Source organism: Diadema antillarum, unplaced genomic scaffold (assembly GCF_040938485.1).
Source record: "Diadema antillarum isolate AM-2024a unplaced genomic scaffold, OU_Dant_1.0 seq00000975_RagTag, whole genome shotgun sequence".
Lineage (NCBI taxonomy): Eukaryota > Metazoa > Echinodermata > Echinoidea > Diadematoida > Diadematidae > Diadema > Diadema antillarum.
The window spans coordinates 528,834-546,982 of NW_027271817.1; the positions used below are offsets into that span (position 1 = coordinate 528,834).

At 37.2% G+C, this 18,149-nt stretch overlaps 2 protein-coding genes across 4 annotated transcripts in view; both read right to left on the bottom strand.

Annotated features, from left to right (window-relative positions):
• Positions 1-18,149, bottom strand: part of LOC139742036 (cytochrome c oxidase assembly factor 1 homolog) — a 425,467-nt gene that overhangs the window by 199,694 nt on the left and 207,624 nt on the right. The window lies entirely within an intron of this gene.
• LOC139742052 (TOX high mobility group box family member 4-like) overlaps positions 1-18,149 on the bottom strand; it is a 193,553-nt gene that overhangs the window by 110,243 nt on the left and 65,161 nt on the right. Inside the window, exon 3 of one of the 3 annotated variants that reach the window (XM_071652612.1) lies at positions 6,620-6,823. Coding sequence is in view for 1 of the 3 variants with exons in the window: in XM_071652611.1 (XP_071508712.1) it covers positions 4,246-4,299 (54 nt within the window). In the remaining 2 variants the exon portion in view is untranslated. Of the gene's footprint in view, positions 1-4,245; positions 4,913-6,619; positions 6,827-18,149 lie in introns of those variants that run through there. The other 2 variants (XM_071652613.1, XM_071652611.1) reach the window with 2 other exon arrangements.

Below are 18,149 nucleotides of genomic sequence, written 5' to 3' on the forward strand. Positions count from 1 at the left end.
TGAGATGTGTACATGGTTTGACAGAGACTGCCATTTTTACTTCTACCCTCACTCAGGTATAGTGACTGGCAGCCTTCTACCATCCCATCTGCAGGGCAGTAGGCGGCTGGCTCCCGCTAAACGACAGACACCCATCGCAACAAACCCCCGCGACAATGAACAGAGAAGCACAGTAGCAAGACGCACGCGAGCCTCCGGCTTTGAAGTCAATCAATAGACGGGGTTGTAACACGACTCGGCCGCGGGAGAAATCACGTTATCTCTCCTCAATCCTGTCCGCAAGTTTACGCAGCAGCTCCGAGAGGATTCTCCCTCCAAATTCCCTTCTTTTTTTTTTTTTGACATCACCCAACTGGGTAATATCGGCACGTTTGCCATGCTCACGTCGCAAAGTGATGACTATCCCTAGGTATAGCGTATAACCCTCGCCAGGGGGTGGAAGCGATGAGGGTAACATCCATTGATGAAGTGATGGTCTACTAATTTAAATGATAAGCAACACATATAGATTTAGAAAGAGAGGAAGGGAGAGGAAAAGAGGGTGAGTTCCTGAGGTCAGAGGTGAATGTACTGTGGACAGAAAAGCAACAATGAACTCTCAATCACACGTCCCCTATCTTACAGGGGTCCTCTGATACTAATACCACCTGCTTCTCTTGTCAAACTAATCTATGCTTCCACAGTGTTTGATGGTATTGACTGATGCATTTCTTTTAGTGACCACCATCCTTCTATCTTCTTATCCATCACATGGATTTCAGAATTTGGTCAGCATCTCTCATAGCAAACAAACAACAACAACAACAACAAACTGTAAAACAATTGAAACCTGTTTTGTGGTATTCACCTAAAATTTCCTGCCATGCACACATCTCGCCAAAATGCACCAGAATCTATGAAACACAGGATTCATTGACATACCCGTATTGGTCAGCTGTGGACATTTCTGACCACACTATGAAGTAGACAATGCCTAGCAGTGCTTTGTGTGGAGATGGGTCAAGGGGCATAGCAGTTACCACAATTGGATAGATAGTAACTGACCAAGAAAGGAATATCATAAAAGGAGAACAGCATCTGAGTAAGGAGAGAAAGCATTAGTCAGCGGGAATACCTTCAAGTTTCCGTCAGCACAGAACCCACATTTGTATCGGTGTTGTGGGAAATTAGTAACCAACTGCTACAAAACACATATGACAGGGAACAATCTTTGTTGTAAATAGAAGCTGAAGGGCAATAACGGTACCTGCAATTTGGAAGGGGAGGGGGTTTCTAATGATATTACCCCCTCCAGCTTCCACTCCTCTAACGAGGTACGTCTTGCAATTGCCAGTGACAGACAGAACTTGCCAAAAAACAGCCAAATTATTACCAAATGATTGGCCAACTTCCTCCATACGATATTTAGTCTGTACTTTTGTACTCTTGTCGAGGAGGGGATTCTTTTTTTCTCCTCCTCTGTGGATGCAATGGGAGGATGAAGACCTTCTGTGTGCTAATACAAACTGGCAAGGAATTCTAGCTTTTAATATCGGATGTTGGTGATGTAATGGGATGCGAAGGATCAGCACAATCGGGCAAATAAAAATCCCAGTTTACCAGGGCTGGGAATTGAGACAGATTCCTTGCACTAAGCATTCTCGTCAGCTAAGTAATTCGGAGGAGGATATCAGCAGGAGGGGATTGCCTGCTTTCTTTTTTCTTCCTGCCGTTGACTTCTCTTGTCCCTCTTTCTGGGAGGAAACAGTGGGGTGACCTTCCCCCAACCCCAATTCATACTTTCCTCTGACCAACACACCAACCTCAGCTATCTCGTTTCTATGACAACAAGGTTAGAAATCAGGCTCAGGCAAACACTGCTCTATATCTCTCTGCTATGTATATGCATAAGCACTAAGTAAAATGGTTTTGAAAACAGAAGTGCTTCTCTTGCATAATAATAACAGCACTCCCAGAATAGCCTGCTTTACGGACTCAAAGCACTCTACAGCTAAATTATCATAATGCAAGGCCAAACGAAAAAATGCTAATGAAGTTTTGATTGGATGCAAATACAAAGATATGGATCTGTGTTGCATGATGCAGTATAGAGTCACTGACATCCGCAGCTGGTACAAGCATCCATTAAGATATGATTTTATACGTTGGTGTTTCATAATATCATATGAACATAATCTAGAATATTCATTTCTCAAGACCAGGGGACAACCTAGATATGTAATTGAAGAAAAAAAACACAACAACAGCATATACACTTCACTTTCCTTTTTTTTTTCTCTAGCTTCAGCTGTCTCACAGAAAAGCTATTAGTGGATACGGAAATAAGTAGCACATTTCTGTTGCTATGTAGTACTATATATGGTCATGGAGGAGAAGTAACAAGCAGCTATGATTATTCCACTGGAAGGGGCAGGAAAATTACTAGACTGAAGTGATTTCTAATCTCCTTAAAAATGCACAAATGAACAGATTATCAAATACTGACTAAGGTTACATGTCCCTTTTAATTTCTGCTATATTGTTTCCGGGCAATGTCCAATTCAAAGTCTTATACAAGGATGGCTGATTAGCTATAGGAGATTCAAATCCACATTAAATGTAGTTGTCATCTCACACCGGAAATTTGTCAGGAAACATTGACGTCAGGAAACATTGACCTCACAAAGAAAACAATTTTTTGTTTTGATTCAAGACGAACAATCTTCTTGCTGTTTTTTACCAAGGATGAACTTTTGCCAGTTTGAACAAAATCCCCACAGCATTACAGAGTAATCTTTATTTGTACTGTTTGTAGACTGCATTCTGCTTTTGGGAAAAGAATGATAATTACTAAAGTGGCAACAATGAGAAAACAGCAACAATAATGAATACAACAACAATGATATCATTAATAATAATAATAGCGGTGGTAGTATTAGTAGTAGCAGTAATAACAATAATAATGATAATAATAATAATAATAATGATAAGAATAATAATAATAATGATAATAACTATGATAATAATAACAACAATAACAAAACTAGAATTAGTGGTAAGATAGCTATATCATAATATGAAATGGTATCAATTTTACTTTTTGATACCATTGGCATTCTATTGCACCTGAAAGCATCATCCCTATAAAAGCACAGGAATAGTATTGTAAAAATGGTTATATAACAATCAAGTCTTGCATTTGTAATCAAATTCTGCTTGGAATATATCAACATGACTGACATAGAAGTCAGAGTCTCATGCTACTTTCAGGTATGCATCTACGGACATGAAGGTTTTAAAGTTTCAAACACAAATTTACTTGATTTGTGCAGGCACCATATGTTGTTTGTGCCATATATCCTTCAATAACATGGGAAATATAAGGCAAGAAAACAAGACGGGCAAGCTAGAGGCAAGTATATTAGATGCAACTTCGAGCTGTTCTACAAGAGAAAAAACACAATGCAACTATAATTTGATTTCCAATTCTCTATCCTTGAGCATGCTTCATAATGGTTATGAGAAGTAATATCTACCATGCACCTTTAACTTGATTACAATTCAGAAGAAAGTGAGAGGACACATCTGAATATAACCAAGAAAAAAAAAAGAAGGGTCAAATAATGTAACGAGAGAAGCACAATGCAGGGATATGATATATTCGTGTATTAAGAATACAATGTCATGTTGGAAGTATTTGTCAGGTTATATTGGGAAGGAATACCAATGTAATGCAAGCACAATAAAATTTCGGGCAGGGAAATTGTCCAGTGAGACTGCAGGTGCAGGACAACTCCTACAGGTTACACATTAGCCAGGGATACCAGCTGTGGTATGTAGGGAGAATGGTGGTAGCCTATCGTAGTGTACTACATAACCTGTTGCATTTTGTCATCCCTGCACTGATAAGACAGACAAAAATCCCTTGCTCTTTCAAACTTTTGGGCTTCTAGCATCCACTTTATTCAACTTAAAATCAAAATTGCAGCTGTATGTACTACAAATGATAAAAGCATGGTCTATGAGAAATGTAAACATAGAAAGTTTCAGTATAAAGATGACAGATAGCAGACTGATAAATGAAGGAATGACAAACAAGTTTGTCAAATCCTACTTTCATAAGCTGGTTCCATCTCTTACCACCTGTAAACCTTGATGAGATTTTCAATAAGGAAGCATACCAGCTACCTGCTAATTGGCCACACGTTACATAATGCGGGTGGTGCTAGAGAAGAAAAATAACATTGATCTTCCAGCACAGCTTACCTTAGACAGAAAGTGATCAAAATCGTTATCAACTGCACAGAATCCTGCATCCATATCGACGGATATGGCCGAAGGACGCTGCACCCGGTTAAAAATCGCAATGTTCACGGTTGATTCAAACCTCAGTCGGTAAGGAGTAAGAAGAACAGTACAAAGAAGTCCAAGATGATGATCCCAAACCTGTTGTTTTTACACAGCAGATTTAAACATCCAGAATGAGAGGACCAGAACAAAGGATTCCATGAACTTTCTTCAATTCTATGAAAATCTGATAAACAAATAAGCCCCAGACTGGTAGAGGAAAATTATCCCAAGAAAGTGATGCGATCTCCAAACTTTGGAAGTAGGAGATGGGTGGAATCTAACTGGTGTCAGGAGGCCTCTGGCAGTCGGCGTAGTATCACCCTCAGGTAGTCAGGTAAGATAATGGGCTTCCGACAGACTCTTTGTAAAGATGACGTGTGGATGGGCTCTATAGCACACTGGTCCCTAGCGAGTCCGGCACTTGTTACCATAGCAGGCTGAAAGTCAGGCTAGTAGGTACAATACACGCACATGCACACGCGCCATCCATCGAAGAGAGAGAAGGAGAAAAAGCAGAGCATTGGCCCAAAGCCAAGCAGGGGCAGTTGATCTGTGTAAAAGCAGGGCTTTGAATAAAGGAAAAAGGTCCTGAGAACAGAGTGCGACATAAAACACACACAGACATACACACACACACACACTTACTCACACAACAACATATACACACAGGCACACATGCATATTACTTGATACAGTACAGAGGGGGTATTGCTAGTATACATAGTACATGCAACGCAAGACTGAACAAGAGAGTCGTTCGAAACAAAGCACTGCCACAACACGCGACAGGCCTTTTTTGCTTCTATTTTTCATTCCTCTAACCCCATCCCTGTTTTTTTCCCTTCTCTCTCTCTTTCTCTTGTCCTGTCTTGACAATCACAACACCACAAAACTGGCTGTCACTCACCCTTCCCTTAACAACACTGCAACACAAAAGAGAAAGAAAGAAGGGGATAGAAGCCCAGTTTGAGACTCCGCCCCTCACTCGCCAAGTCAGTCATGGTTGACTAATGTATGCATCTGCATCGTGAATGGCTACAGAGCTCTGTTTGTCATTCGTGCATAATGAGGAGGCGCACGAGCCTGGTGGAGGATACACGTGCCAGGAGACAAAGGTGGAGAAGGAATAATTGTTTGCCCACGTGCTGCTCAACAGAGAATGCCATTTATTGGAAGAAGTAATTGACCCAAGCAAAGCTCTTCCCACCACTGCTCACACTCCACCAACCAAACTTGGTCTCCGAACCCCAAAGTGTCCTGGATGGTCCCCAGTCACTCTCCCCCTCTGCTACCCTATGAACTACTTCTCCCACATTTTCTCAAACACATTTCAATTTTCCCCTGTTCTGTACCTCCCCATCTCCCCCCCCCCCCCCTCTCTCTCTGGTAGGATCCTCAATTTTTTTTTCTCCATTCATTTCGACAGTTTTATACTTCCCATGAAATAATCATGAACAGAATATGAGTTAACTCATTTTAACTCGGCTTAACAGAAATCCTTATTTCCTTTCTCAAATCAGATCATCTATGAATATTTATGAATTGAGGACTATTTTAAAAACCCATATCATAGCCTCAGTGTGATCATCCACAAGCTTATAGCAAAGAATTTTGTTAAACCTGTATGAAATCTAATCCCTTATTAAATCAAGCAATATTATCTATTTGTTCTTCAGCCTACTCTCTCAACCTAAATCTGCCTGTTTCTAAATATCAACTGCTCTTAGTTGTATGCCTTGTTGGATTCTCAGTTGGATGAAGGAGGCCTCACATCCATGGTCTACCCTCCTAACTTTTTATTTTACATAGTAATGAAGAATTTGTGTCACTGTGAAATAAGTAATATATATGTCTGCTTTATATTTCATTTTCTCTACTTTGTTTACATTAATCATCAGTAATATATATGTCTGCTTTGTATTTCTTTTTCTCCACTTTGTTTACATTAATCATCATCATCCCTCTCTTCTAAATGCTTTGATTCCTTTCAGTAGTTTTCATAGCCAGTATATCAACATCTATTCACACTACAGGGTTCTATCATCATCAGTCACTTAAAATTATGATTCTCTACATACATTATTGTGGCACAATCATGCTTTTCCCACTACAGGGTGAACTTTTCATCTTGTTATTTGTCATTATCTGACAAAATGTCCATTCCTCTCTCAATCTCTTTCTTGATCGTATCCTTTAATCCTAATCCTATATTACTCTTTGCTTCCACTTTGTAGCATCTCTCCATACCCACTGCTCAAGAAACCTTCCCAGACACCAATCCAAAACTCACCTGATAATCTCCAGTAGTAACAGTAGTCAGTGTAGAGAGACGGTTCTGCACCAAGAGTGATGGAGGCAGGAACACTCCCTTGTCTTGCCCGAGACAGTGGCTGAACTACCAGTATGCTCTTGGTGGTGTTTTCCTTGTGAGTTGTGATCCTTTCAACTTATATCAATCTGGTCAAAGTCAGTGTCTCTCTGCTGTGACTGGATTCTACTGAACAAAAATAACAGATAACCATGGAAACACAACAGAGTACTTACCACAGATGATAAATATAACTGTATTTATGACACGATGATATAACAAAGAATGCTGCATGAACATAAATAGCAACAGTTACTACACGCAAGTAAAATTCCTATAAGAGCACAGCAGAAACTTGTACAATTTCAAACAAAGTGCATTATTGCTGCATCATGTGTCTTTACAATGTTACAATATCAATGCCACGAAATCTTCTGAACTTGCATAAAAACTTACAGCTTGCTTTGAGACACGTTTTTCACACATTTGACAGTGAAGTAGACAAGAGGTAATGTTAAACGGGAACGGGAATAGAGAGACAGAGAGAGAGAATCACGGGGGGGGGGGGGGGGGAGGGGGGGTAGGGGAGTAATCTTATTTAACCTCTGCAAGAATAGGCTAATTGAAACAAACAAAAATATACATGTATGGTCCACAGAGACCATTAAAAATTGATATACTTTTTACCACATAAAAATACTATCAAGAATATTCACAAAATTGGGAATGCATGGTAGTTTAGAAAGCTTTGGTCTTCAGTGTACTGTAATTAATATTTCTTTTAAGGGAGGGGGGTTCAGCCATTAGGAAATGGTATTTCATATAGTGCTATCTATATGAAGAATGGTTTATATCACAACATGAGAACACACTTTTATGAAAGATTAAAAGTCAATCACTTCAGTAACTTAGTAGTAGATGTTAACTGAAATTATTCTCTTCTGGACTGATGAAGGAAAAACAAAGCATTATGGGTATGAATAAGAAAGAGCATTTGAGATTGAAAACTAGATTGCAATCAAAGTAATACTATGAAATTTTGATGAACATTATGATCAAATATTGTTATAATATAGTTTAAATAAAAATCATTTACAGACAGTGCTGCTTTTTCAAAGCTTGCAGGAGTTTACCACAAACATGGAAATCCCCCCAAAAACACCTTTTTAAGCATTCTTATATTCAGAGTCATATGTGGGATGTTGATGTTAATCTTATTTACCATTTTATAAATGGAAAGTACAAAAATGTTTCACAACATTTACAAATGTTAATTAATGATAAAATTTGTTCAAATTATGAAATACTATCAAATATACAAAGCAAGCAATAATTTTGAATTAGAAGGATTTTTTATATTAAAATTCTGGAAAAAAATACACAGTTTAATTAGTGAGTGAACAAGCTACTCCTGGTAGGTAGATCAGAATATATCAACAAACTATCCTATACTATAATACTCGAAGTTGTTGTTGTTGTCGCGGCCTTATGTATTTCCTGTTTTATTTCGGCGTTGCTGGTTTCTCTATCTCCTCCCGAGCCGTCGGCTCCGGGCAGTTGCGACCGGTGCCGTCGGCCGCAGGAGAGTATCCTACATCGAATGGCGTGGGTTTCGTCCCCTCTCCGCCTCCGTGTCGACGTCGAGGACGAAAAAGAAAAATTAATTAGCTACATGCATAATGCATTTTTGTGCGTGACGAAAGAGCCGAGCGTTTCAATATTCACGGAACCTGCGCTGGCCTCCTGCTTTCTCGATCTTCCATCTTTTAGCTTGCAGAGACACTGGGGGATACTAAAGATGATGGTGCAGCGAAATCTCTGACATCTTCCGGCGGACGCGCACGCACACACACAATGCGATACATCTCTATGACACAATGTACCTCGCAGAACTCTATACACACTCTACACTGTGTGTAATTATAGTTCTGTGATGTACCTTTGCCTCCGCCTGTTACGTGTACTGAATGTATTGACGATGGTTACACGAATCTGTGTGTGCGTGATATGGACTACAAGGGCATTTACGTACAGTTCGCCATTATTGGCGTCCCCAAATGAAAACAACGAACGTTGGTTATGTAATTGTATTTTGCACAACTGCAGAATACTATATGCAGCTCAGGTACGTCATTTAGTTTGCTCGCCGTTTGCTCTCAAGTCCGGTGTCATTGTACGCAGACTGTTTAGGACGCGGCTAAGTATTTGCCGATCGTACCCTTACATATCAGATTACACGCGCAGCTGTGTCCATTCGTTTACTGCAGAGCTGCTGTAATCATACATATTCATAAGATGAGCGGACGTAGAGGAAAACCTCGCTTTGCCGACCGCCTATTTTTAAAATTGCAAGTGGAAATAGAATGTGTGGTTCTATGGTCTATCAAACCAAGTTTTGGTGACAAAAAAAAGAGGGAGCAAATGAAGACGAATGCAGTGATGTATATATTCTTCTTTCTTCCATAACATGGGAAAATATTAAAGAAAAAAATACGAGGTCGTGAGAACCTACTCCCACGGGTGCCTATTAAACCTGATGACTATGATCTCCCCCTCCCCAAATAATAACAATGATGATAATAATAATAATAATAATAATGATGAGGATAATGATAATAATGATATAATAATAACAATAATAGGAGCAATAATTGTAGGCCTAATATTAATATGATAATGTACAATCTGAAGCAGATGTAGTTCTATATTAATATGATATATCAAGCCAAGTTTTGGTGATTAAAAACAACAAGGAGGGAGCAAAATTATGAAGACGAAAATATCTTATTTTTCTCTCATAACGTGGGGAAAAGTAACATGAAAAAAAAAAAACACAAAACAAACCGAGGCCTTGAGACCAGCCGTGGATTCCCGCGGGTGCCCGCGTGGATGCAAGAGCAGGGGGTAATCAAAGTCATAGTGTTAATATCTTCCCGTTTCGACGGGAACAACCTGTGGGCAGAACTTTCGGGGAATCTCATTTGCGTTTTTGGTAATTTTTCCCTGAATGTTTTTGTTTTCTACCCTGCGGAGGTGGAAATGTGTGTGTGCGTGAGGGGGGGGGGGGGGGAGGGGTGAGGGGCAACAAGACAACTGTTGGACTTCAACGGGTGCAAATAACCCCTCAAAACTCAAGTTCTATAATAAAAGCAAGTAGTGGCGGGAATGATCCCTACCAATGGACCGGATCGCCTGGCATATACTACAAAAATGTATTATAAAATTTCTGGGAAGGGTGGTCATTTAGAAGACAGCACAATTAACGAAAGAATGAGAAGACTTTTCTTTTTATTTCTTCAATAAAAATGTGCAAAATCGTATTATGAGAAAAAAAAATAAAACCCCTCAGACCCGTGGATTTCCACGGGTGCTGCTAGTATACCATTAATACTAATAGACTTCATCATCGCAGAGTGTAGTGCATACAACACACACTCTCTACAAACACACAATCCCATTCAAACACACACTCTCATACAAACACATAGCACACCCTTAGACACATAAAGCACATATCACACATTCACATGACGAAGGCAGATATCTCACATCTAAATTCATCTCAAACTATTGTCCTTGAGTAGAGCTAAGAATGAGAAGCTAGGGGTTGGTAGCAAACTGAGAGATGAAGTAGAGAGGAGAGGACATTAAAAAAATAAAGGAAGCTTCCACCATGACCACCCTATTTATAATTTCATCCTTTGGCTTGGCTGCATTCTAAAGAACTCTAGCTGCTGCATCATTCCATGGAGTTCAGGAACAAAAGCTCCAGATATCACGATATCATGGTCAGAGGAATTCCCCCTGTTCTTTACATTCTGGTCTTTCTCTGAAAGGCAGAGCTTTGAAAGCGATCTTTTAATACAGCCTGATGCAAAATAAAACATGAACAGCATCAAGACAAGAAATAGCACACTACTTGACAGAAAACCAAAGAATGCCAGATTCACGGTTGTTCATGCCCTAATACTTGATAATGCATCCAGTAGACTTTGCAACAGTTCTCATTTGACTGTTAGTGAATAAAAAAATAGTTTAAAAAATGGGGATACACAGAAAGACAGCAGGCACAACAGAACTACAAGAATGAACATTTAGGATAATATCAATGGCCAGAAATTATCATTGAAGCCCGTAAGACAAACCAGAACAATTTAGTCACTATAAAAACATATCTTTTTGAAATAGCAATGACAAACTGACGAAAAATTGGAAGACAATCTGACTTAAAACCTTTTGCCTGTAAAACATTAAAGGGTTGTATTTACAAAAAAAAGAAGAAAACCAATATTAAAATACTGCAAACATTTATCACCACAGCAAACATATAAAGAGACAAACTAACACATCTCTCATGCTAGAATACTGCAAGGTATAATATTTTGGAAACATAAACAGAGAAAGAAAGAGAGAGAGAGAGAGAGAGGAAACACAAAAACACAGCTATACTAACGATACATATGCCATCTGTTGCAATGTTTAACAGAAATTAGATTTATAATGATGTTCTTTGAAATTAATGCATAACAAAACAGTTCACATAGTGATACATGTATGCCACATGTTTTCATCAACAGAGTTGTAAAAAAATATATATAGTTTTTGAAATATTGAATAAAACTTTTTGAAAACAAGCATGCTTGAAATGAACAAAAAACAAACAAACAAAATGCAATGATATTGTGTGCATCATACATGAATACAAAATATTAGTATCAAAGGCTTACAAAAAAATATATACGAAGAGACAAAACATGCTATAGATCACTTATACATCAATTAAAGAATAGAAGCAACTAGAGACAGGAAATAAAGTCTACACATCTATACTACAATTTACTGTATAAGCTGTTATTTTCGCGAATTCCGCGAATCACAGTTGGATTGCGAATTTAACAGCATGCAAAAATGTCTCCATGCACTGTGTTAATAGGGCATTAACGTTAGCGTCGGCGTCGATTCGCGAAAACAACATCGCGCAAAAATGTCTATGACCTTGTTATTCGCGAAAATATCTGTACGCGAAAATAACAACGTATACAGTATGCTTCTAATCCAAATGCATCTAATTCAAACAATAATGATTTCAACATTTTCATCTCATCCCACTAACACTGTAAATAAATCAAATTGCATATTACCAGAAAGACACAATTACAGAAAATTGAAGATAGCACATTGGTGCTAACATCTATTTGGTGGGCATGATAACACTGAAATAATACTTTCAATAAAGCAACTATCATGTTTAATACATTGATAAGGGCAGAGGGTCACAGAGAACACATGGAAGTCATGGATCATGGAATTCAATTCAAATTTAATGGCCATTACTGATGACTGTTAGTTTTAATTCTTCCGACATGTCAGAACAGAGGTACTGTCTGGTCACCCTTTTAAATGTATAGTTGACACCTATATATGCACTTGAGACACCCTTTGCCAAATCAGTTCCAAAGCATGAACAAAGTGTATCTAGTCACTATTCTTTTAATAAACTTCATCATCAACCACAACATTCCACAAGATTTGTGGTCAAGTGTTGATGGCATGCTAAGGTAATATTCTTGCAGTCTGCTTCATCTATCATCAAAATTATTTCTTTTTTCACCTCTATTGAAATGAATGCTGGCAGTTAGTAAAAAAAAAAACCACACAAAACAAAATGAAACACCTTAACCCATAACACATTAAGAACTAAAAGGAAAGTCTTTAAAAGATAAAGAAATGCTTTATGTGCTGCTTAAGGCATTGGTACATTGGGCATTAGTTTGGTCACACGTACACATATGGGCAATGCAATGAAAGAATATGGGCCTAACAACTAACCACTCTGTTCATAATTAAACATTGAGATCTGTCTTCTTCTTTTTATCTCCTTTACCTTCACTTTCCCATCTATTCTATATTGCACATGATTGGGAAGGTGCAATGAGTTTTATGAGCCTTAATGCACCCCTGAGCTTAGAGGTAATTTTCTTTTATTGTGATCTACGAGTGATGGGAGGAGCCATGTTGGGGTGGAAGGTTGATGAGAAGGGGCTGATGAGGGCACTGAGGAGATGAAAATCAAATAAAAGCTCCAGGCTATCAGGAGGCACCAACATATTCAGCTTTTTGATAAACACAAAACATTCAAGCTTGAAAAAAAAAAAGTTTTAGATTTGCAAGTCCCCATGGTAAAGAAAATGAGTGAATAGAGTAGCAAAATGGTACAAACAAAAGAATTTGGCAACATTTAAAGGGATCGTACAGTTTTGGTTGAGACCAAATTTCAGGTTTCTAACATTTTTTGGTGAGATAATGAGAAACCTCTTATGAAATATGAAAAAGCATGTAATTCTATGAGGAATTCAACGTCTATTTGATGAAAATTGGTTTTGAAATGGCTGAGATATCCAAAAAAGAGCGATTCTAATAAAGTGTGGGACCCAAACTTTATTACGATCGCTTTGTTTTACTTTGTTTTTGGATGTTTCAGTCATTCCAAACCCGATTTTCATCAAATAAACTCTGAATTCCTCTTAAAATGGTATGCTCTGTACTATATCATAAGTGTTATCTTGGTATCTCGCAAAAAGTTAAAAGCCCAATTCTCATCTCCACCAATACTGTACCATCCCTTTAACAAAATCTATGAAATTTATCAAAATGATTACACATTCACATTCTATCATGCTACCACTTACTAGAATGAAAAGATGAAACATTCAGTGCTATAAACATCATAGTTCATCACCAAGTCAACATGGTCCGAAATTGTTACAACACAGAACAAGGCTTATCAACAAAAAAAATTGCAAAACAAACATAAGCACAATCATCCAAAGAGTCATTACTGCACATTTGCTAATTCAACACAACAAAATATCTCTTTGACAAAAGATTAAACAGTAAGTTATGATTGGACAAATGCCACAGAATCAATAAAACTATAAATTAAAAAATAGCAGGCACTAGACATGATGAATACACACTTACATATGACAATTTAGACAAAACATCTATACTGCAGGCAATATGATGAGATGTTACACATCACTGCTCATAAATACAGTTACCATAGAGATACACTTAGTGAGAGCTGGAGAGAAAGAGAGAGAGAAAGACAATCCAAATCTGATTACCAACTTGATATGTTTGGCTCATTCTCCCCCCTCCCTCTCTCTTTCCTGATCCTGTTGCATTATGGAATTGCACTCTACACTGAAATTGATAAAAAGACCTACTATGTGTTCAACTCTTGGCTTGTTCAGCGATATCGAAAATCTGTGGCCTGACAGTGTTACTTAGTACCAAACAAGGAGCAATGGGACGTGTAGAGGTTGTTATTGTGGTGAGCAGAGAGAGACAAGGAGAGAGAGCTAAAGAAGCTGGCCATGTGTGGATAGCATTTTAGTGCTTGGTAGTAAAGGGTGAAGGAGAGAGAGGGAAAGAGGGAGGAAGGTAGAGGAGTGGTCTGTCAATTCCATGGGGGGTGGAAGCAAAGGTCAGAACAGCCATGGGGGTTATTCTCCCTTCCACCACCTGTCTTGGCCTATTCACATGCAAATCGGAAACCCACAAAGGATACAATTAAACCAAGGCAAATAAGAATTAATGAATTGCTTTCTTTTCCACAAAATTTTATCATGAAGAGACATACACATTTGAAAACTCTCTTCACTTCTTTTTTTTTCCTTTCTTAACATTGTCATGGACCAAACCATTAGTATGGAGGGATTTGGAACACGGAGGGATGAAGAGAATGGGTATTTTTGTCCTATTTCCTGTAATCCAATTTCATTGGCTCAGTTCAAAATTTAATTACTTTCAAAAAATAACACATGCAGGAACCAAGGTCGGGCATGTCTGCTTATTGGTTTACATCCTCCCATCTTCTCTCAAGAATGTCACAACTCCTAATAAATCAATTCAGTAATTCAGCAATTTTGCTGTTGATCATGAGCCTCAGATTAGTTGTGATATTATCATTTCCCAAGGTTGTGCCAGAACTGGAGTTGCTTCTCTTAAAAAAATTGACAATTATGTCTGTTTTTCTTTTTCTTTTAAGCAAGCTGTAATCACAAGCATTTGAAAATATATGTGCACAGTTAAGCTCTGTCAGTTACTGATTAAATGATTATCTTTTTGCCATCAGACTTTTTCAGATATGTAAAAAAAAAAATAATAAGCATAATTTGTGGATATTGGAACCAAAGCTTTTATACACAATTTTGAAATCTTCAGTAATATCAACAGGCACATTAAAGTTGGTCATTCAAATCTAATCATTTTGAATCACACACAGAAAAAAAAAATGAAGTGCATAAAAACTGCACATCAGAGCCAGAAATAATTACTAATAGATATAAAATGGAACAAAGACTGCAATCTAATTATCCCACAAATTATATCACTTGTTGAAACTGATAATTTTTTGTTTTCTTTCGAGTTGACAGTGAAAGAAAAAATATAAAGAGAGATATCTTCAATTGTATTTGCCTACAGTAGATATATTAATCAGCATGACAGCCAATGTTAATGTGAATTGATTCTTTTTTTTTCATATGTTAAGCTGTTCACTTCTGGAACATATATATCTGTGAATAAAGGCTTCTGTTACATTATTGCACAGATACTTAAAATCATGTTTTATCTAACAGCAAGCAGCAATAATTTCTTTTCATTTTTATGTGCACATGAAGTCACTCAAAAACTGTAATTTTCCTCAGTGTTCTTTGAATCTCTAAGTTTTTGAAAATTAGGCAGGTTCATCTTGTTTTAAACATTATTTTCAAGAATTATTTAGTGATTGCAGAAGAAAATAAACATATTGAGCAATGATGTTCAATTGTGTTGTAAGAAGGTAAGCAGCATATCAATGCATGGCTTAGACATTCAAATATTCAACATTGACTTTATATTGCACAATGCATGATAGAGGTAGATTCATTATATGAAACAAATAATGTCTAAAATGACATGAGCACTCTACTCTGTGAGGGATTCTAGACATTAAATTTTGATAAATCTGCATCAGTCAGATATTACATTTTTGAAGAGAGCTGAATTATTCATGACAGTGTGTTCTTATAATGTAAATGCAGAATGTGCCTCTCTCATCTCAGAGAAGAAATGCTCAGAGGGTTCAGACACATGCACGACAATGCTAATGGGAGAAACAGAGTTTTGATTGCAAAATGAAAAAAAAGGGGGGGGGAGATGAACTATCAGCTTCTGCATCTCTATGCTGACAAAGTTTCTATGACTATATGTTGACAACTGGTCAGTACAATTGTGACTGCCCAGCTCAAAACCCATAAAAAGTTGCAGATAAAGATTCTTTGTAATGGACCAATATAAGTCATTTGGGTTGACCAACTCAAACTTTTAAAGTTTATCTCTACCTGCTGTTAAAATTTGGTGGCTTACAACAAAGCTAAAATTGAGATATTAGTGCTTTTTCTAGACCATATTTTTGCTTTCATTGATACTTCAGTAAGACAACATATTCAATATTAAAATGACAACAGTTAATATTATAAATACATATAGTGATATGCTATTACTATCAGCACTGTGAATACGCTTTAAAAGAATTTCAGTAGGTTACTCATCACAAAAAAAATGGTCCTAAATTCACTGTTCTGCCTAAAAGACACAGCCTTACATGTTTTTACTAGAAACAAAGTTGATTATATAAGTGATACATTTTAGCAAATTCAAAAACAAACACCTGCTTGGATGTCCAATGCTAATTCTAGCTCTCTTTGTATAACAAGATGTCAAACTTCACTGCATAAGAATCTGATGTCATGGTAATAAATGCATTATTGAATAGTATCTCTGTGAGAGATACATTGTAACCCATGATATGATCTGTTAATCTTATAAAACAAACACTAACTTTTAGTAAGTTACCTATATCCAGTGTACTGCTGCTAGTGTTATAGATCACCTCTACAGCACAAGCACAGGTCCACATAATGTTACACCTCTTGTGACAATGTGACAAGCAAGAAAAACTAAGAATCATTCACTTGGACAGACTTATCTCCTGGGTCAATACCATTAGGTGTGCAAACATGGGGAGGATTACTGTCTTATTGACAGAGGGACAAGGAAACAATAGGATCATATTATCACTGCCATTGTGGTCATACAAGAGAAGAGTTTGTGTGTGTGTGTGTGTGTGTGTGTGTGTGTGTGTTTTCTACTTCTTTTTCTTTCACTTCTTCTACCACATCAGTATTCACACACAAGAGTTATTAGGTTTTGCATCGTGGTGCAGAATTCAATTCTATTTGCCAACATTTACACATGCCATGCAGGGTAAATTATTGGAGAGTTAAAAAAAAAAGAAAAAAGCTGAAATGAAAAAAAAAAATAATAATTTGGCTGTAAATGAAACCTTTTATTCTCCAGACTGCCTCCATGATATTTATTCATGATAAATGCTAATGCATGAAAGTGAATTGAGAGCTGAGATATCAGAGCTATATCACCGTATGAAATGATGGCTTGAAGCTGCATCAAATACTGCATACGCTATAGATTTAGCAAGTCTAATTTTTCGCAAATGGTTAAATTTGCAATTGTGGAGCACAACACTGAACAGAGAAATGTATGCATGCATGTCACATTCATGTCGGGATCAGAATTAATATTTTCATATTTTGAAATTTGCAAATGGCACCTGACTCGCAAAATTAGCGAAAATAAAAACCTCGCAAGATATTTAGCGTATACAGTATCAAACAAATATGAATGTACAACATATATAAGCTGAGTATGCCCTGTATTACACATGATTAAGGATAACATCATACCCTTGCAGTAGATTCCATTATCACAAATAATAGCTAATGAAATTGGGTATATTATTGTACATTTGGCTAAAAGTCAGTCATCAGTATCATACAATACAGTCAGGACACTGAAGATTCATCATATCCTATGCAAGAATTCTTGAATCTACATTACAGTGTAAATTTGGCAAAATAAGTTTGATAAGACAAGATTTCTGTGATTAGTCTACCGAATGTTTTTGCTTCATACCGAGGTAGGGCTATGTGGTACTGTAAAAGTGAAATTCTTCGCGTTTTTTACAGGACATGAATCTATGGTGAAAAAAAGGAAAAAAAAGAAAAATTTTGCTTGTTGTATATTGTCATATTACCTAATATTTTGATTCTGCAGAATTAAAAACATGTGAAATTTATCTCCTCTCACTGAAATTACTCATCCGAAAATGTCCTCTTTTACAGTAAATCAGTTTCCTGGCACAATCAATGTGCGAAGTGCATCTAGCCATATCTATGGACACATATGCATCAATGCCCTTCTTCCATCAAACTTTCATATCTCATTCTTTGACATAGTAGAGAAAGGATTTTTTTTTTTTTTTTAACAATGAAATGTAATGCGAGCATCTAGTGAGAATAGACCATAAAGACAATCAGTTTAATTTAATTGAAACCTGATCAGAATATCACTTTATCATCAGATGCTAACTGTGTACATATCATCA